We start from the raw sequence: 12,742 nt of genomic DNA, 5'->3' as shown, positions 1-12,742 counted from the left end.
AGTAGGTGATCAAGTATCAAGTTTGAAGTGGGTGCATCCAGGCGTAGAGCCTGACTCAAGAGTCCAAGAGCTCTGGAGGTCCTGGGTCCAATAAGTAAAGCTGACTGGTGGTAAGGGGAAGTTTCTGCATTGGAGAAGATGACCTCCAACTAGGGAGTTGGACCAAGTCTGACCATTTTTCCAGCAACTTGTATGGGAGTTGTTTGACAGTACAGAGATGAGGTGAAATGGAAAGCATCTAATTGACAATCCAATAAATTGCTTGATCTTCTGATGAGGTGTGAGCATCAGCTTCACAGCAGAATAGAACAGTAATTCTAGGTCAAGTTACTGAATTGTTCTTGTTTTGTGCCTGGAACATAGTAGGTGCTTAATAATTGTTGATTGTTGACTAACATAATGGTCTCCAAGTATCTGAAGGGCTATAATGGGTGAGAGATTAGGTGTATTCAATTTGACCCAAGGAAGCAGAACAGGAAGCAGTAGGTAGAAGTTAAGCTTGGAGTGAAGGAATTGGAGTTACCTAAAAATGGAATGGAAAGTGAGTGCCTAATGCATTGTTGGTGGAATTGTGAACTGATCCAACCATTCTGGAGAGCAATTTGGAACTATGCCTAAAGGACAATCAAACTGTGCATATCCTTTGATCCAGCAATACCACTATTAGAGATCATAAAATGGGGAAAGGACCCATATTTGCAAAAAAAAAAAATTGATAGCAGCTCTTTTTGTAGTAGCAAAGAATTGGAAATTGAGGGGATGCCCATCAACTGGGGAATAGCTGAACAGGTTGTAGTATATGAATGTAATGGAATACTATTGTTCTACAAGAAATGATGAGGAGGTGGACTTCAGAAAAACCTGGAAAGACTTACATGAAGTGATGGTGAGTGAAGCGAGCAGACCTAGGAGAACATTGTAGTGTCGGCAGCATTGCATGAGGATCAACTATGATTGGCTTAGCTCTTCTCAGCAATACAATTATCCCAGACAATTCCAAAAGACTCATGATGGAAAATGCTGTCCACATCCAGAAAAAGAACTGAATACAGATTAAAGCAGACTACTTTCTCTTCTGTTGTTTTTTTCTTTCTTGTGGTTTCCCCCTTTTGTTCTGATTCTTCTTTCCCAACATGACTAATGTAAAGATATTTTTAACATGATTGTACATGTATAACTTACATCAGATTGCTTGCTGTCTTGGGGAGAGGGGAGGGAAGGGAAAGAGGGAGAAAAATTTGGAACTCAAAATCTTACAAAAATGAATGTTGAAAACTATCTTTATATGTAACTGGAAAAAAATACTATTGTTTTTTTAAAAAAAAAACAAAAGGCTTAAAAAACATCAAAAAAAGAAAGTGCGTGCCTTGGGAGGTAGTAAGTTCCCCATGGCTAGAGGTTCTTCAAACACAAATTACAGATGTTGCAGACGGAGCTTCTCAGTGAGGTAGACACTGGACACTTTGCCACTGAGATTCCCTTCTAGCTTTGAGTCAGGGACTCTGACAAAGCTTGTCAGTTCCAAGGCAAAGGAAACCCTAGTTTCCTTTGGTGATGAGTGGGGTCAGGGCCCCAAATTGTGACAAGGGTCAAGGGTGGGCCTGTGAATGTAGAGGAGGGAGGGGGAAGAGTGGAAGGAGTTAGTGGGTGGGCTTAGGCAGGGGCTTCTGAGGAGAGGGTCTGAGAGGGGCTCCATAAATGCTGGCCAGAGCTGAGATGCAGAGAGTTGGTGTCACTTCCTAAAGCCACTGGTGGAATATGGAGCTAGAGGGTACTGTGAGAGGGTACTAGAAGGTTCTTGTTTCTCCCCAGCCACAAAACAAGGTGCCCCCAGCCTGGATACCCCATGGCCCTTGTGCTATCTTCTAGGATGAGACACCGTCCTGGCTGCCTTCACTCTCTCCCCTACTCTCTCAAACTGCTCCCCCTAAATGAAAGGGCCTTCTCCCTCTCTTCAGGGACCCCTGATCCCTTGCTAGGTCTTCTTGCTCACTGGAGACACTTGATATATGTTTGCTATGTAACGGGGGGTAGTGCATGCAGAGACCCCATCAAGATGCTTAGTTGATGGACTTTACCTGCCAACCAGCATAGAGTATACACCTATGCTGGGCATAGAGTGGACACCTACATGCTTGTTGACTTGTTAAGTGACGTAACTAAAGTGCTACAAAGTGATCTTTTTTAAGTGGGGGAAGCCCAACCATTGGGGGCTAGAGTCAAGAGCAGGAGAAGACACTGACTCTCCCAGGAGTCCTCTAGAATCCAGAGCAGGAGAGGTAGTGGGCTTCACTGGGGAGGGTTGACCAGAAAGCATTCATTATAATTGAGTATTGGTTGTGGAAATGTAGTTCACATAGGCATGTGACTAGATTTCGATTAAAGGGGCTCACTATCTTTGCTCTTCTCTTAGGTTCTAATTTGGTTTTTAGCCATATTTGTTCTACTACTTACAGTTTAAAGATCAACAGAGAAAAGGGGAGCCCAGCAAGATCAGAGAAATTCAACTTTCTATCTTATTTTTAAGAAATAGTGTTACATAACAGACAGAGTTGGTTTCAAAGTCAGGAAGATCTGGGTTCAAGTTTTGCCTGGGAAATCCATGTGACCCTGGGCAGAAACACTAGACCTCTCAATGTTCCAGGCAACTCTCTAAGACTGAGTTGCAAAGAAGGGGTCGACCTATATTGGTTGAGAATGCTCTTCTGGGATTCCCCAATTTCCATGAAATGATAAAGCCATGTTTCTGAACACAATGGCATCTTCCCCAATCCTGATCTCCTCCGATTTTCCTTTTGCTTCCAACAAAACTAAAAAGAAGCTCTTTTGTTGTTTTTAGAATTTTCTGCCTCCTTTTGGCCCATTCTGGACATTAGTCTCCACAGTATGCTGCTCTATACATACAAATCACCCCACCACCGCCCTACACGCACTTTCCACCTCCCCTCTTTTTTGTGTTGTCTCCTCCATTAGAACGTAAGTTGCTGGAGAACAGGAACTGTCTTGCCTGCTTGTATTTGCATCCCTAACACTTAGCACAATGCTTGGCACATAGCATGGAATTTTCCCTCTCCCTCTCTCTCAGATCTGTGCCACTCAGTCCTTGGGAATATGTCCTTTCTTCCATTTTTTTAAACTAGGCTTTTTAAAGATCTAAACTGTATCAGAGAGCTCCCTGTACAACCACCTCAGATTCTTCTAGATGGCTCTTCCTTTTCACATTTGTGTTGGGATTTTGGTCTTGAGGACCTTGCACTCCTCCCAACTCATCTCTTTTGGTGTCTCTGGTCATGGGATTATGTGGACAGTGTTTGCACATACTAGGCACTAATGAATACTTTTTGATTTGAATGTTTAAATTTCGGAACCTTTTGAGATGATTTGAAATCTAGAGGACCCAACTCACTGCACCCAGCATTCAGTTATCCCAAATACAAGGACATTTTCCCCTCAAGATTCATTCCCCAACTCTTCATTCTCAGTCACAACCATCATAAGGTATAATCTAGAATCTCTAGTTTTGGAAGACATGGTAGAGAGGCAGGGACTTGTAGTAGAACCATCACCAAGTTGTGTCAAAAGTCCAGAGTTTGTTTTGGGGCTCACTAGCTGGGTAACATTTGAGGTCTCAGCTTGTTTCTTCATCTATAAAATGGGATAATAGTTGCCTTTCTAACAGTCTCACCCTGAAATCTCTCTCAGACCTTGGGCTTCCTCCCCCTCCATTCCTCAGTTCTGGGTCACAGATCCAGGAGGGCTAAGAAGAGGACCTGAAATGGGGGCAGAGAGGCTCTGGGCAATGCATGGAGATAGAAGTTCAGAAGGCAGCAGCAGCAGCAGCAACGGACCTCCAACATTTAACCCAGCCTACAGAGGAATAACCAGAGTGGGAATCCCAGACTAAAGGGGAACCCAAAATACTGCTGCTCTGAATCACCAGAGCTTTCCAGGTGACTTATAGGGGCTGAGTCCAGAAACAGTCTACTGTTGCTGTCCCAAGTCAGAGCTCAGACTAGAGCAGAGAGCAACAGTCTTTCCCTGGATCAGACCACTGGGAGTACTGAAAACTTGCAGGTCCCCAGTTTGTCCCTGAGATTCTGGAGTAACACAACATTCTGAACCTCCAGAAAGCAGTCATGGGACTAGTTTAGACCTTCCCTGCTGAAGTGCAGCAGAACCCAATCCTAACGTAAAATCTTAAGTCGAGAAGTAGGCTAGTAGAATGAACTAACAAACAAAGAATCCTATTATAGTAGCTGGGAAACTCAAGACACAAACTAATTAGAAGAGAATGACTCTAAATATCTACAAGCAAAGTCGCAGAGAAATATATAGCTTGGGCAAAAATTCAACTAGAATTCCTGGAAGAGATGAAACATGTTTAAAAACAATTTTTATAAATGAGAGCATTTGAGAAGAGAAATAGAAAAGAGATGAGAACTAAGGAAGAAAGAACTAGCAAGGAAATGAACAGTTTGGCACATTAGGTACAAAACTGTGTCCAAGCAACAAACTCCTCGTATATTAGGAAGGACCAAATAGAAGGCAGTGACTCCATGAAACAAGATACATCAACACAAAGTCAAAAGGCTGAAAAAATGGAAGAAAATGTAAGGTATCTTCTAGCAAAAACAGATCAGGGAGAAAAAAGTTAAGAATGAGTGTATGATTTTTAAAAAGAGTCTAGACAGACATCCTATTTATAGAAATTATAAAAGAAAACTACCTAGATCTCTTAGAACCAGAGGGTAAAGTGGAAATAGAAGGACTCCACCTGTGACCTCCTGAAACTCCCAAGATGAAAACTCTCAGGAGCATCATAACCAAAATTCAGAGCTTCCAGGTAACAAAAAATATACTGTGAACAGCCAGAAAGAAGTCAGGTACTAGGAGCCACAGTCAGGATCACATATGATTCAGCAGCCACTACTATGTAGGAGCAGGGAGTTTGGAATCTGATATTCCAGAATACAATGGAGATGGGCTTATGGTCAAGAATAACTTACCCTGAAAACTGAGTATAATCCTTCAGGGGGAAATGGATTTTTAATGAAATAGAGGACTTCTAAGAATTCCTAATGAAAAGATCAAAATGACAGAAAAACTTTGAAGTTTGAATACAGGAGTGAAGAGTACCACAAAAAGGTAAACATGAACGATCAATGATAAACAAGGATTCAAACATGGGGGGACATTACACGTCCCTTTGGACATCAGGGTTGATGAAGGAAATCTAACTAGAAAAGGCCTGAGAGTGTTTTTGTTATGTCTTGATGATCCTAAGAAAAGAACGGGAAAAGAAGGGAAGAGAAATACCTGGTGGCAGGGGGTGGGGAAGGGGAAGGAAGTGTAGGGACAATTGTCTTACAAAATCAGGGTTCAAAAGGAGACAGACTTACAAATAAAGGAGGAAGGGAATGGCTGAGACACGACTGTCACTCTCATCTGAACTGGTCAGAAGAAGGAAGAAATACACACACACATTATTGGAAACCAAACTAAGAGAAGGGTGAGGAGGAATTAGTTCTTTGAGGTGGCGGTCAGAAATTGGAGAATGGATAAAAGTTATGGTATATGAATGAAGGAATACTATTGTACTAAAGTCTTCTCAGTGGGATGCCCCACCACATCCAGAGAAGGATGAACCATTATCCACCTCCTTGATAGAGAAGTAAAGGACCCAAAATGTACAATAAGACAATTTTTTGGATATGCCCAATGTGACAATTAGTTTTGATTGACTATAAGTGTTTGCAATAGGTTTTATTTTTCTCATGTTCTCATTTGGGGAGAGGGGGAGGGAGAAGGCCCATTTTGGCTGATTAAAACAGAATATTTTAAAGATGGAAACATTTAAATGTTCTTATAAACAGAGACACAGAGAATCCATAGATCCACAGGGAAGCTGGGAGGTGTGTGGCCAGAGGGATACGTCCTGGTATTGGTTCACCATTCCTCCCCCCCCCCACCACATCCCCAGGTCTCAGGGATTCCTACAGGTTGTGGCTGGTGTTCTGCATGGCGAACTAATGAGAGCTGCTAGTCAAACCAGTGGAAGGATCCAAGTGGCCTCACCCCCCCCCCTCACCCCAGTCCCCAGTGGGGAACTAGCCCTCCCTCAACTGTCCATTTTTTGTATCTTCTCCCTTCCAGAGGACAAACTAAAGAGCATCCTCCTGATCCCTGGCTGTCAGTAACCTTTTCAAGTCCAATGCTACTCTAATTGTATGATATAGAAAGAATGATGAAAACAAGCATTTATTAAGCTCCTACTATGTGCCAAGTGCTTTATAAATGTTATCTCACAATAACCCTGGGAGGTAGGTGCTATGATCATCCCCATTTTAGAGGGTGACGGGTCACTGGTCACACAGCTCGTAAGTGACTGAGATACCTAGCAGCCTCTCATTACCAGTGAGGTCACTAACCTCTGCAAGACCCTCCACAGGAGAGAAGGGCATAGGGAGGGGTCCCCTGTGACCTTGGCCTGCCAGGATTTCAGCTTGTCAGTTAGCAAGGGCCTGCAGCATTCTTGAGGTGGACCAGCCCTTAGGTGTGCTGGAGGTGAGAGCTAGGTGGAATCTGATGGAGCACTTTTCTCTTGTAAGAGTGTAACAGGCTGCCTGGGAAGACAGCGACACACTAAGTGCCTACTATGTGCTGGTACCAGAGAGGTAGTGGGAGTACCCTGAAGGAGCAGTGGGGAGCCATGAATTTCCCTGCAGAGGGGGCTGAAAGGCGGCCTCCAGCAGACCAGGGCCTGACTCTAGTCGCCAGGACTTTCTGGGGACTGAGAGGCGCTCTGGGATGTGATACTATGGTCCTCAGGGCTGGGCTCTGCTCTGCCTGCCCCTGCCCCTTGACCCTTTGCTCCTCAAGGAAAAGGGTATTGCTTGGGACTGCTTATCTTCAGCACCTACCCCTCAGGGACACTCAGTGTCCCAGTTATGAGGGTCCCATTTGGCTGCTGTGCTTGGTGGGAGCATGCTCCAGCTTCTTCCTCAGACAGTGAGGTACAGTCTCAGGGCCCTGTGGAGAGACTGCCAAGACCCCCCTAAAGAGCCGCAAGCTCTGTAGCCACTACATTGAGCTGGGACTCCAGGGAGTAGGCACTGCCCCACCCTGACACAGGGGACCCAATAGCAGCCCCCAAGAGGAGAGGCCAAAGGCTGTTTCCTCCCCAAGGGCACAGCTCAGGCAGGGGCTAAGGAGGCACCACTTGGTAGTAGCTTTGACAAAAGTGGCACCCAGTGTGGCCACTGGGACCTCTGATTTCTGGAAAGATCTAAACCAGAGTCTGGGGAGGGAGGCCCTGATGCCAGAGGCAGGCAGAGCTTGGAGCCAGGGCCTAGTAGACCATCTCTGGTTTGTCTCTCCCTGGAAAAACCATCTGGGATTTTCTATTTCATTAAATATCCATGAAAGCACACCTCAGCTTCTGTGAGAGCCTGACCTTGTGCAGGGAATTCGATGGTGAGACACAGCAGAGGTCACCAGGCCAGGTCATTGGGCCGGCTACCCTGAAAGGGCTCAGTGAGGGCTCCTGGCAGAGCTGGGGGTGGGAACAGGCCCACTGAAGGGGGAGGGCCTCCCTGGTCCCTGCAGAGTCTCCGAATTGGGCTGGACTGGGCTAACAGAAGGAGCTAGTGAAGCCCCAGGGCCCAGATAGACAGGGAGAAGGCAGACAGGCTCTGCTGTACACAGGGGGCACCAGGCTGGTTGGCCTCAGACCCTGCCCAGGGTAAAGGTGAGGAAGAGACCCAGGCCAGACTGCTGCTAGCTTTATTGCACCTTGGCCCCTGATGAAGGGGTGGCATAGGCCCCACAGCTCCTGCTCATCTAGGCCAGTTCCGGCCCTCTGCCCTGGATTCCACCCAGTAGCAGCAGTAGCAGCAGCAGCTCAGGCCCTCAGGAGGCCAGATCCATCCCCTTGGACCCCAGGTCCTACAGGTCCTGAGGGATGCAGGGAAGGCCTGGGCCCTGGAGCTCCAAGGTGCCAGTGGGGCAGAGGCAGCTGCTGCAGAAAGCTCAGGCCTCCTGTCCGGGCTTTGCAAGGTTCCAAGGGCTCAGATTGAGTAGGGAAGGGGGGGAGTTAGGAGAAAAGGGTACACTGCTCTCTCTGGTCCCCTCTCCCCCTCCCTGGCTAGCTCCAAGCCACACTTTCTACCAGGGGCAGATCTGGGAGTAGCAGACACCCCTTGCCCCCACTCCTCAGACCCCTTCTGGTGTTCCCTGCCCCCACACCCTAGGGGGTGCAGCCCAGGGACATTCTCTACTTTCTCTCTGCCAAACATTGACCAGACTTCATGTCTTCAGCTTATTTAAAAAATAAATTATCCCCCTTCCCTCCCTACCCACCCCACTCTGCATCCACAAAATAAAATAAAATAAAATACAGCAAACACTGAGGAAAGAGACTTTCCCAGAGGCCCTGAAGGCCAGACCCTGCCAGCCAGCCAGTCAGGGCCCCCTAGTCCCAGCTAGGGCCCTCCGCATTGGGCAGGGCCCACCAGTCTCAGGCAGACCCTCTCAATCCCAGGCAGATCTCAGACACAGGAAGGGTCTTTCAGGGCCAAGTAGAGCCCCACAGTCTCAGGCAGATTTCTGAGTTCCAGACAGCCCCCCAGTCCCAGGCAGGCTCCTCAGTCCCAAGCAAGGCCCAGTCTGGAACAAGTGTTTCTCACAAGAGGCTCTGCCTAGATGAAGGAGGCTGGGCAGGTCGAGGCTAGCACTGGTGGTCCTTGGCACTTGCCTACCCAGAGGCTCCTCGTCCATTCGGGGTCCAGTTACAAAGGGGAAAGGCAGCTCTCCCATCAAAGATTGGACCTGGCATCCTGTGGAGGTTGAGACTTCAAGTGCCACATCTTGGGCCCTTCAGATGCCACTGGTGAGGTCAGTGATGACATGGGCCTTCACCAGCTTCCGTAGGAACTCCTTCTCTCGCTGGATGTTGTGCGTCCAGGACTAGAAGTGAGGAGAAGCTTGTCAGCCAGGCTACAGCCCTCACCCCTTGCCCCTTGTTCCAGCTGGGCCAGACACTGGAAAGCCCCGATCCCTCCCTGAACCTTGTTGTGGGCCGAGCTCTGCACCACCACTGAGGCAACACGCTCCTGCATCTAGCAAAGTGGGGGACATCTTGTCCAGTCTGACCCTGAGCCACATGCTGCCCTCCCATATCCAGCATCTACCTGGCCCTAAGACTCCAGAAGCCAGGCTGGATGTGGGGACTTGCATGGTCAAGAAGCCTCTTCTTGCATCAGGAGGCTGGCAAGGCTGGCTCTGTGCCTGGGGCCCAGCAGAACAGACCTGACCCTCCTTCCACAAGCTAGCTCTTACCAAGGGTCCAGGGAGGCTGGGGACACTGGCAGATTCAGGACTGACCCCTTGGCAACCAGGAAAGCAGGGCCCCAGGCTAAAGCTTTTGGTCATGAATGACTTTCCATGTCTCCAGCCCTGGGAGATCAATGGTGTGCCCAGAGATGAGCGGGTGCTGCCTAGGGAGAGGGGTAGGGGCAAGGAATGGGTGTGGTGGAGGTGATATCTGCTGGGTTGAGTTTTTCTCATTTCTGAGGTGATGGAAAACAGGTCTATACTAGTCACTTTTCCTGGGGGATGAAGGCATTGTGTTAACTCAGGGTGAGTGAGGGAGCCTAAGCCCACGCCTGGGCCCAGGATGCTGCCAGGAGGTTCCAGGGATAGGGTGCAGCTTGGGCTGTTTGGGGATAGGAGGCCCGGAGGGACCAGGAGGAAGAGACAAGAAGGCCTAGAGCCCTACGGCCACATAGATTGGGCTGGGCCACACTGAGCACCTGGCCGGTGTCTGGGGTGCCTTCTGTCTCTTCTGACAAGTGGTTTCTGAATTAAGATAAGTCTCTTTTCCTGAAGGAGACAGACAGGAGAGAGAAAAGTGATGAAATCTGAAATGGGGAGCTCAAGGCCTCCGACAGGGGCTTAGAGACTGGGGCAGGTAGAGAGATGCTAGGGAGGCTAAAGGGCAAGAGGGCAGGACCGGCTGGGAACTTGCTGCTTGCCTTCCTGCCAGCCCCCACCAGCCCCTGGGGCAACTTGGGGTCAGAAGATGACAAGGACAGGACAGAGGCCCCCATCACGGGGCCCCTGACGTCGACAGGTTTCTCAGGTGGGGCCTGAGGGCTCAGGTTCACTGCCCCTGACTAATAATACTTGCCCAGGAGGGCTTTCTGGGAACACCCTGTGGCCACCATGCTCACAGTCATCTCCACCCTCACACTCAGCCCTGGCCCCAGCCCAGTTCCTGGTCCTTCCAGCAGCAGGTAGGAGGGTCAGGGCAAGCTGCCTGCAGAAGGAGAGGAGACTCCACTGCAGCTGCCCCCCCATCCTGGTCATAGGAGGGGACCTCAAAGAGAAGGACCCCTGAATGAGGGTGGGTAACCCTGGCACTGCAGGGCTGCCCTGAGAACCCCAATGATATAAAAGTTGGGCAGAGCTTGGAGAGGGAGCCCAGAGCCTCTTCTCTACCAGGAAAAAGTGCTACAAAGAGACTCCTTCAAAATAAAATGCAATAAATCTGAGTCAGCCTTTGGAAATCCACACAATGGAAGTATGATAACAGGTACCACACACTCATGTCAGAAATAAGGATCGACAAATCACTGGAGAGGCGTTCGCTGCTCATAGCTGAGCACTGCCAGCATTGTGGGAGGCTGAGGCCCCAGAGGAGAGGGGCTTGCCCTGGTCCAGCTCACATAAACTCCGGGCAGCCAGTCTGCCACAGCACACCTGACAAGCAGGCATTTGGCCTCTGCTTGGAGCCCTCCCGGGACAGGGAGTTCACTACCTTGCCCCCCAGCCCAGCCCCCAGCCCCAGGCCCCCCATATCAGGTGTAACCCTATTGCTGTGGAGCTCTCTCCCACTCCCTTTCTAAATAGCAGTCTGACTCTTCCTCAGCCGTTACGTCCTCCCGCCTTCTTTCCACTGGACTAAACTTCTAACACTGTCACCACTGCTCCTTGAGCATGGGCTCCAGGCCCTTCCCCAGCCTGGGTGCCCTCCTCTGGGAATCGTCAAGGCTCCAGAGGAGGGCACAGGACGGGGTGGCCGCCTCCCTCCTGCTGTGCTACTCCCCTGTGGCCTCGGGGCACCTTGTGGGCCGGCTCTCTCCCCAGCTCAGTGAGGAGAAGCTTGGTCAGCCAGGCTACAGCCCTCACCCCTTGCCCCTTGTTCCAGCTGGGCCAGACACTGGAAAGCCCCGATCCCTCCCTGAACCTTGTTGTGGGCCGGCTCTCTCCCCAGCTCAGACTGCAGCCAGCCAGGCCTCCTCTGCCTTGGGCATGTGAAGTTGATGTTTTGGATGCAAAGTTTAAGCCTTGACATTTACTCTGATTAAGTTCGTTTGACTGGATTCGGTCTCAGCCTAAAAGCTTTCCGGGCTTTGACTGTGCTAACCAGCCTCTCCTGCCCAGCTTTGGGCCATCTGCTGATTGGACAAGTTTGCCCTCCGCCAATCGCTGAGAAAGTGTAGAAAGAAGAGCCCACGGCTCAGCAAGGGATGGCTGGCCCGGGGCTCTAGGCATGAGGAGCCAGGGAGGTTTGTAGGCCCCACTCCCACCTCCCCAGAGGACAGAGGCAGAAATGACTCAGAGTGGACTCTGGGGCCATCCTCAAGACTCATGATCTCCCCATTCCTACCTCCTTGATGGCTGCCATGCGAACAGATTCGTAGTAATGAAGAGGGGCATTGGGTGAGCTCATGTCGTAGCCAAAGCCAGCCACCGCCACCTGGTCACAGCTGTGCAAGGCCATGGTGACTGCCACGGTGCCCAGAGTTGGGATATTCTGGGGAAGGAGGGAAGATGGCTCAGAGTGTGTGTATTGGGGGGATTTCCCCTCCTTCCTTGTCTCCCCAGAGGTGTCCTATGCTCCCTAGCCCTCTGACAAGCCTGAGCTTTAGGTAATGAGACTCAGCCCCAACCCACAGAGGACCCATCCAGGGAGGGCAGCAGGTTCCCTGGGGGCTGGGGGGTGCAGGAAGGAGAGGCTGAATTCCCCATCTGGGATGAAGTATCTCTCTGCTGTCACTACTGGGTCATGACAACACTGGAACACCTCTGCCCTCTCTCCCTGCCTTGGGGAGAGACAGAGGTCACAGACAAAGCCCAAAACCCTCCATAGAGAAGTGGAGAGACAGAGAGAGAAAAGGGGAGAGAGCTAAGGCAACAGAGAGGGGGCAAAGCGAGGGATAGGACAGAGGGAGGTGCAGAGAGATGGGCACAGACAGTAGCAGGGACAGAGAGAGGCAAGAGACAAAAGCACATAGTCAGGAAAGGGCAGAGAGAGGGGCAGCTGAGCTGCTCAGAGGAAGGATGCTTTCTGTGACCTCCCTCGTAGGTGACCCGGTAGTGACTGGAGATGCAGGCTCTGCCTCCCTGCACCCGTGAACTGACCACAGTGCTCGCTTCCCTGGCCTCACTCCCTTCCTGTCAGGCTTCGCAAAACCAAAGTCAGCTGGTGAGCTGCCAATGTGGCTACAGTGGTCTCTTCAGACAAATGCTGCTTTTCCTTCTCATGAGAACTAGAGGGCTGTGTGTGCATGTGTGTGCTTTTTGTATGGATATATAAGTGTGTGCATGGGTTTACATGTGCATGTTTAGGTACACATTGTGTGTAGGTGTGTTTGTATGTATAGCATGTACATGCATGTGTTTACATGCATCATGCTGCGTATCCATGTGGATGCATGTTTGTGGGTGTACATGCATGTGC

General features: G+C 49.8%; 1 protein-coding gene across 5 annotated transcripts in view; it reads right to left on the bottom strand.

Moving 5' to 3' along the window:
• Positions 1 to 5,748: 5,748 nt before the first annotated feature.
• Positions 5,749 to 12,742, bottom strand: part of ST3GAL3 (ST3 beta-galactoside alpha-2,3-sialyltransferase 3) — a 134,049-nt gene continuing 127,055 nt past the window's right edge. For all 5 annotated transcript variants that reach the window (XM_072649158.1, XM_072649159.1, XM_072649160.1 and 2 more), the window contains 2 exons: positions 11,669 to 11,815; positions 5,749 to 8,964 (listed from right to left, as the gene is read on the bottom strand). In XM_072649158.1, the coding sequence (XP_072505259.1) occupies positions 8,875 to 8,964; positions 11,669 to 11,815 (237 nt within the window). In that variant the 3' untranslated portion in view covers positions 5,749 to 8,874. The remainder of the gene's footprint in view (positions 8,965 to 11,668; positions 11,816 to 12,742) is intronic.

The sequence above is a fragment of the Notamacropus eugenii genome, chromosome 2, assembly GCF_028372415.1.
Source record: "Notamacropus eugenii isolate mMacEug1 chromosome 2, mMacEug1.pri_v2, whole genome shotgun sequence".
In the NCBI taxonomy this organism is placed as follows: Eukaryota; Metazoa; Chordata; class Mammalia; order Diprotodontia; family Macropodidae; genus Notamacropus; species Notamacropus eugenii.
The sequence above is the reverse complement of the archived record's forward strand: the minus strand, read 5'-3'. Positions and strand labels throughout refer to the sequence as shown.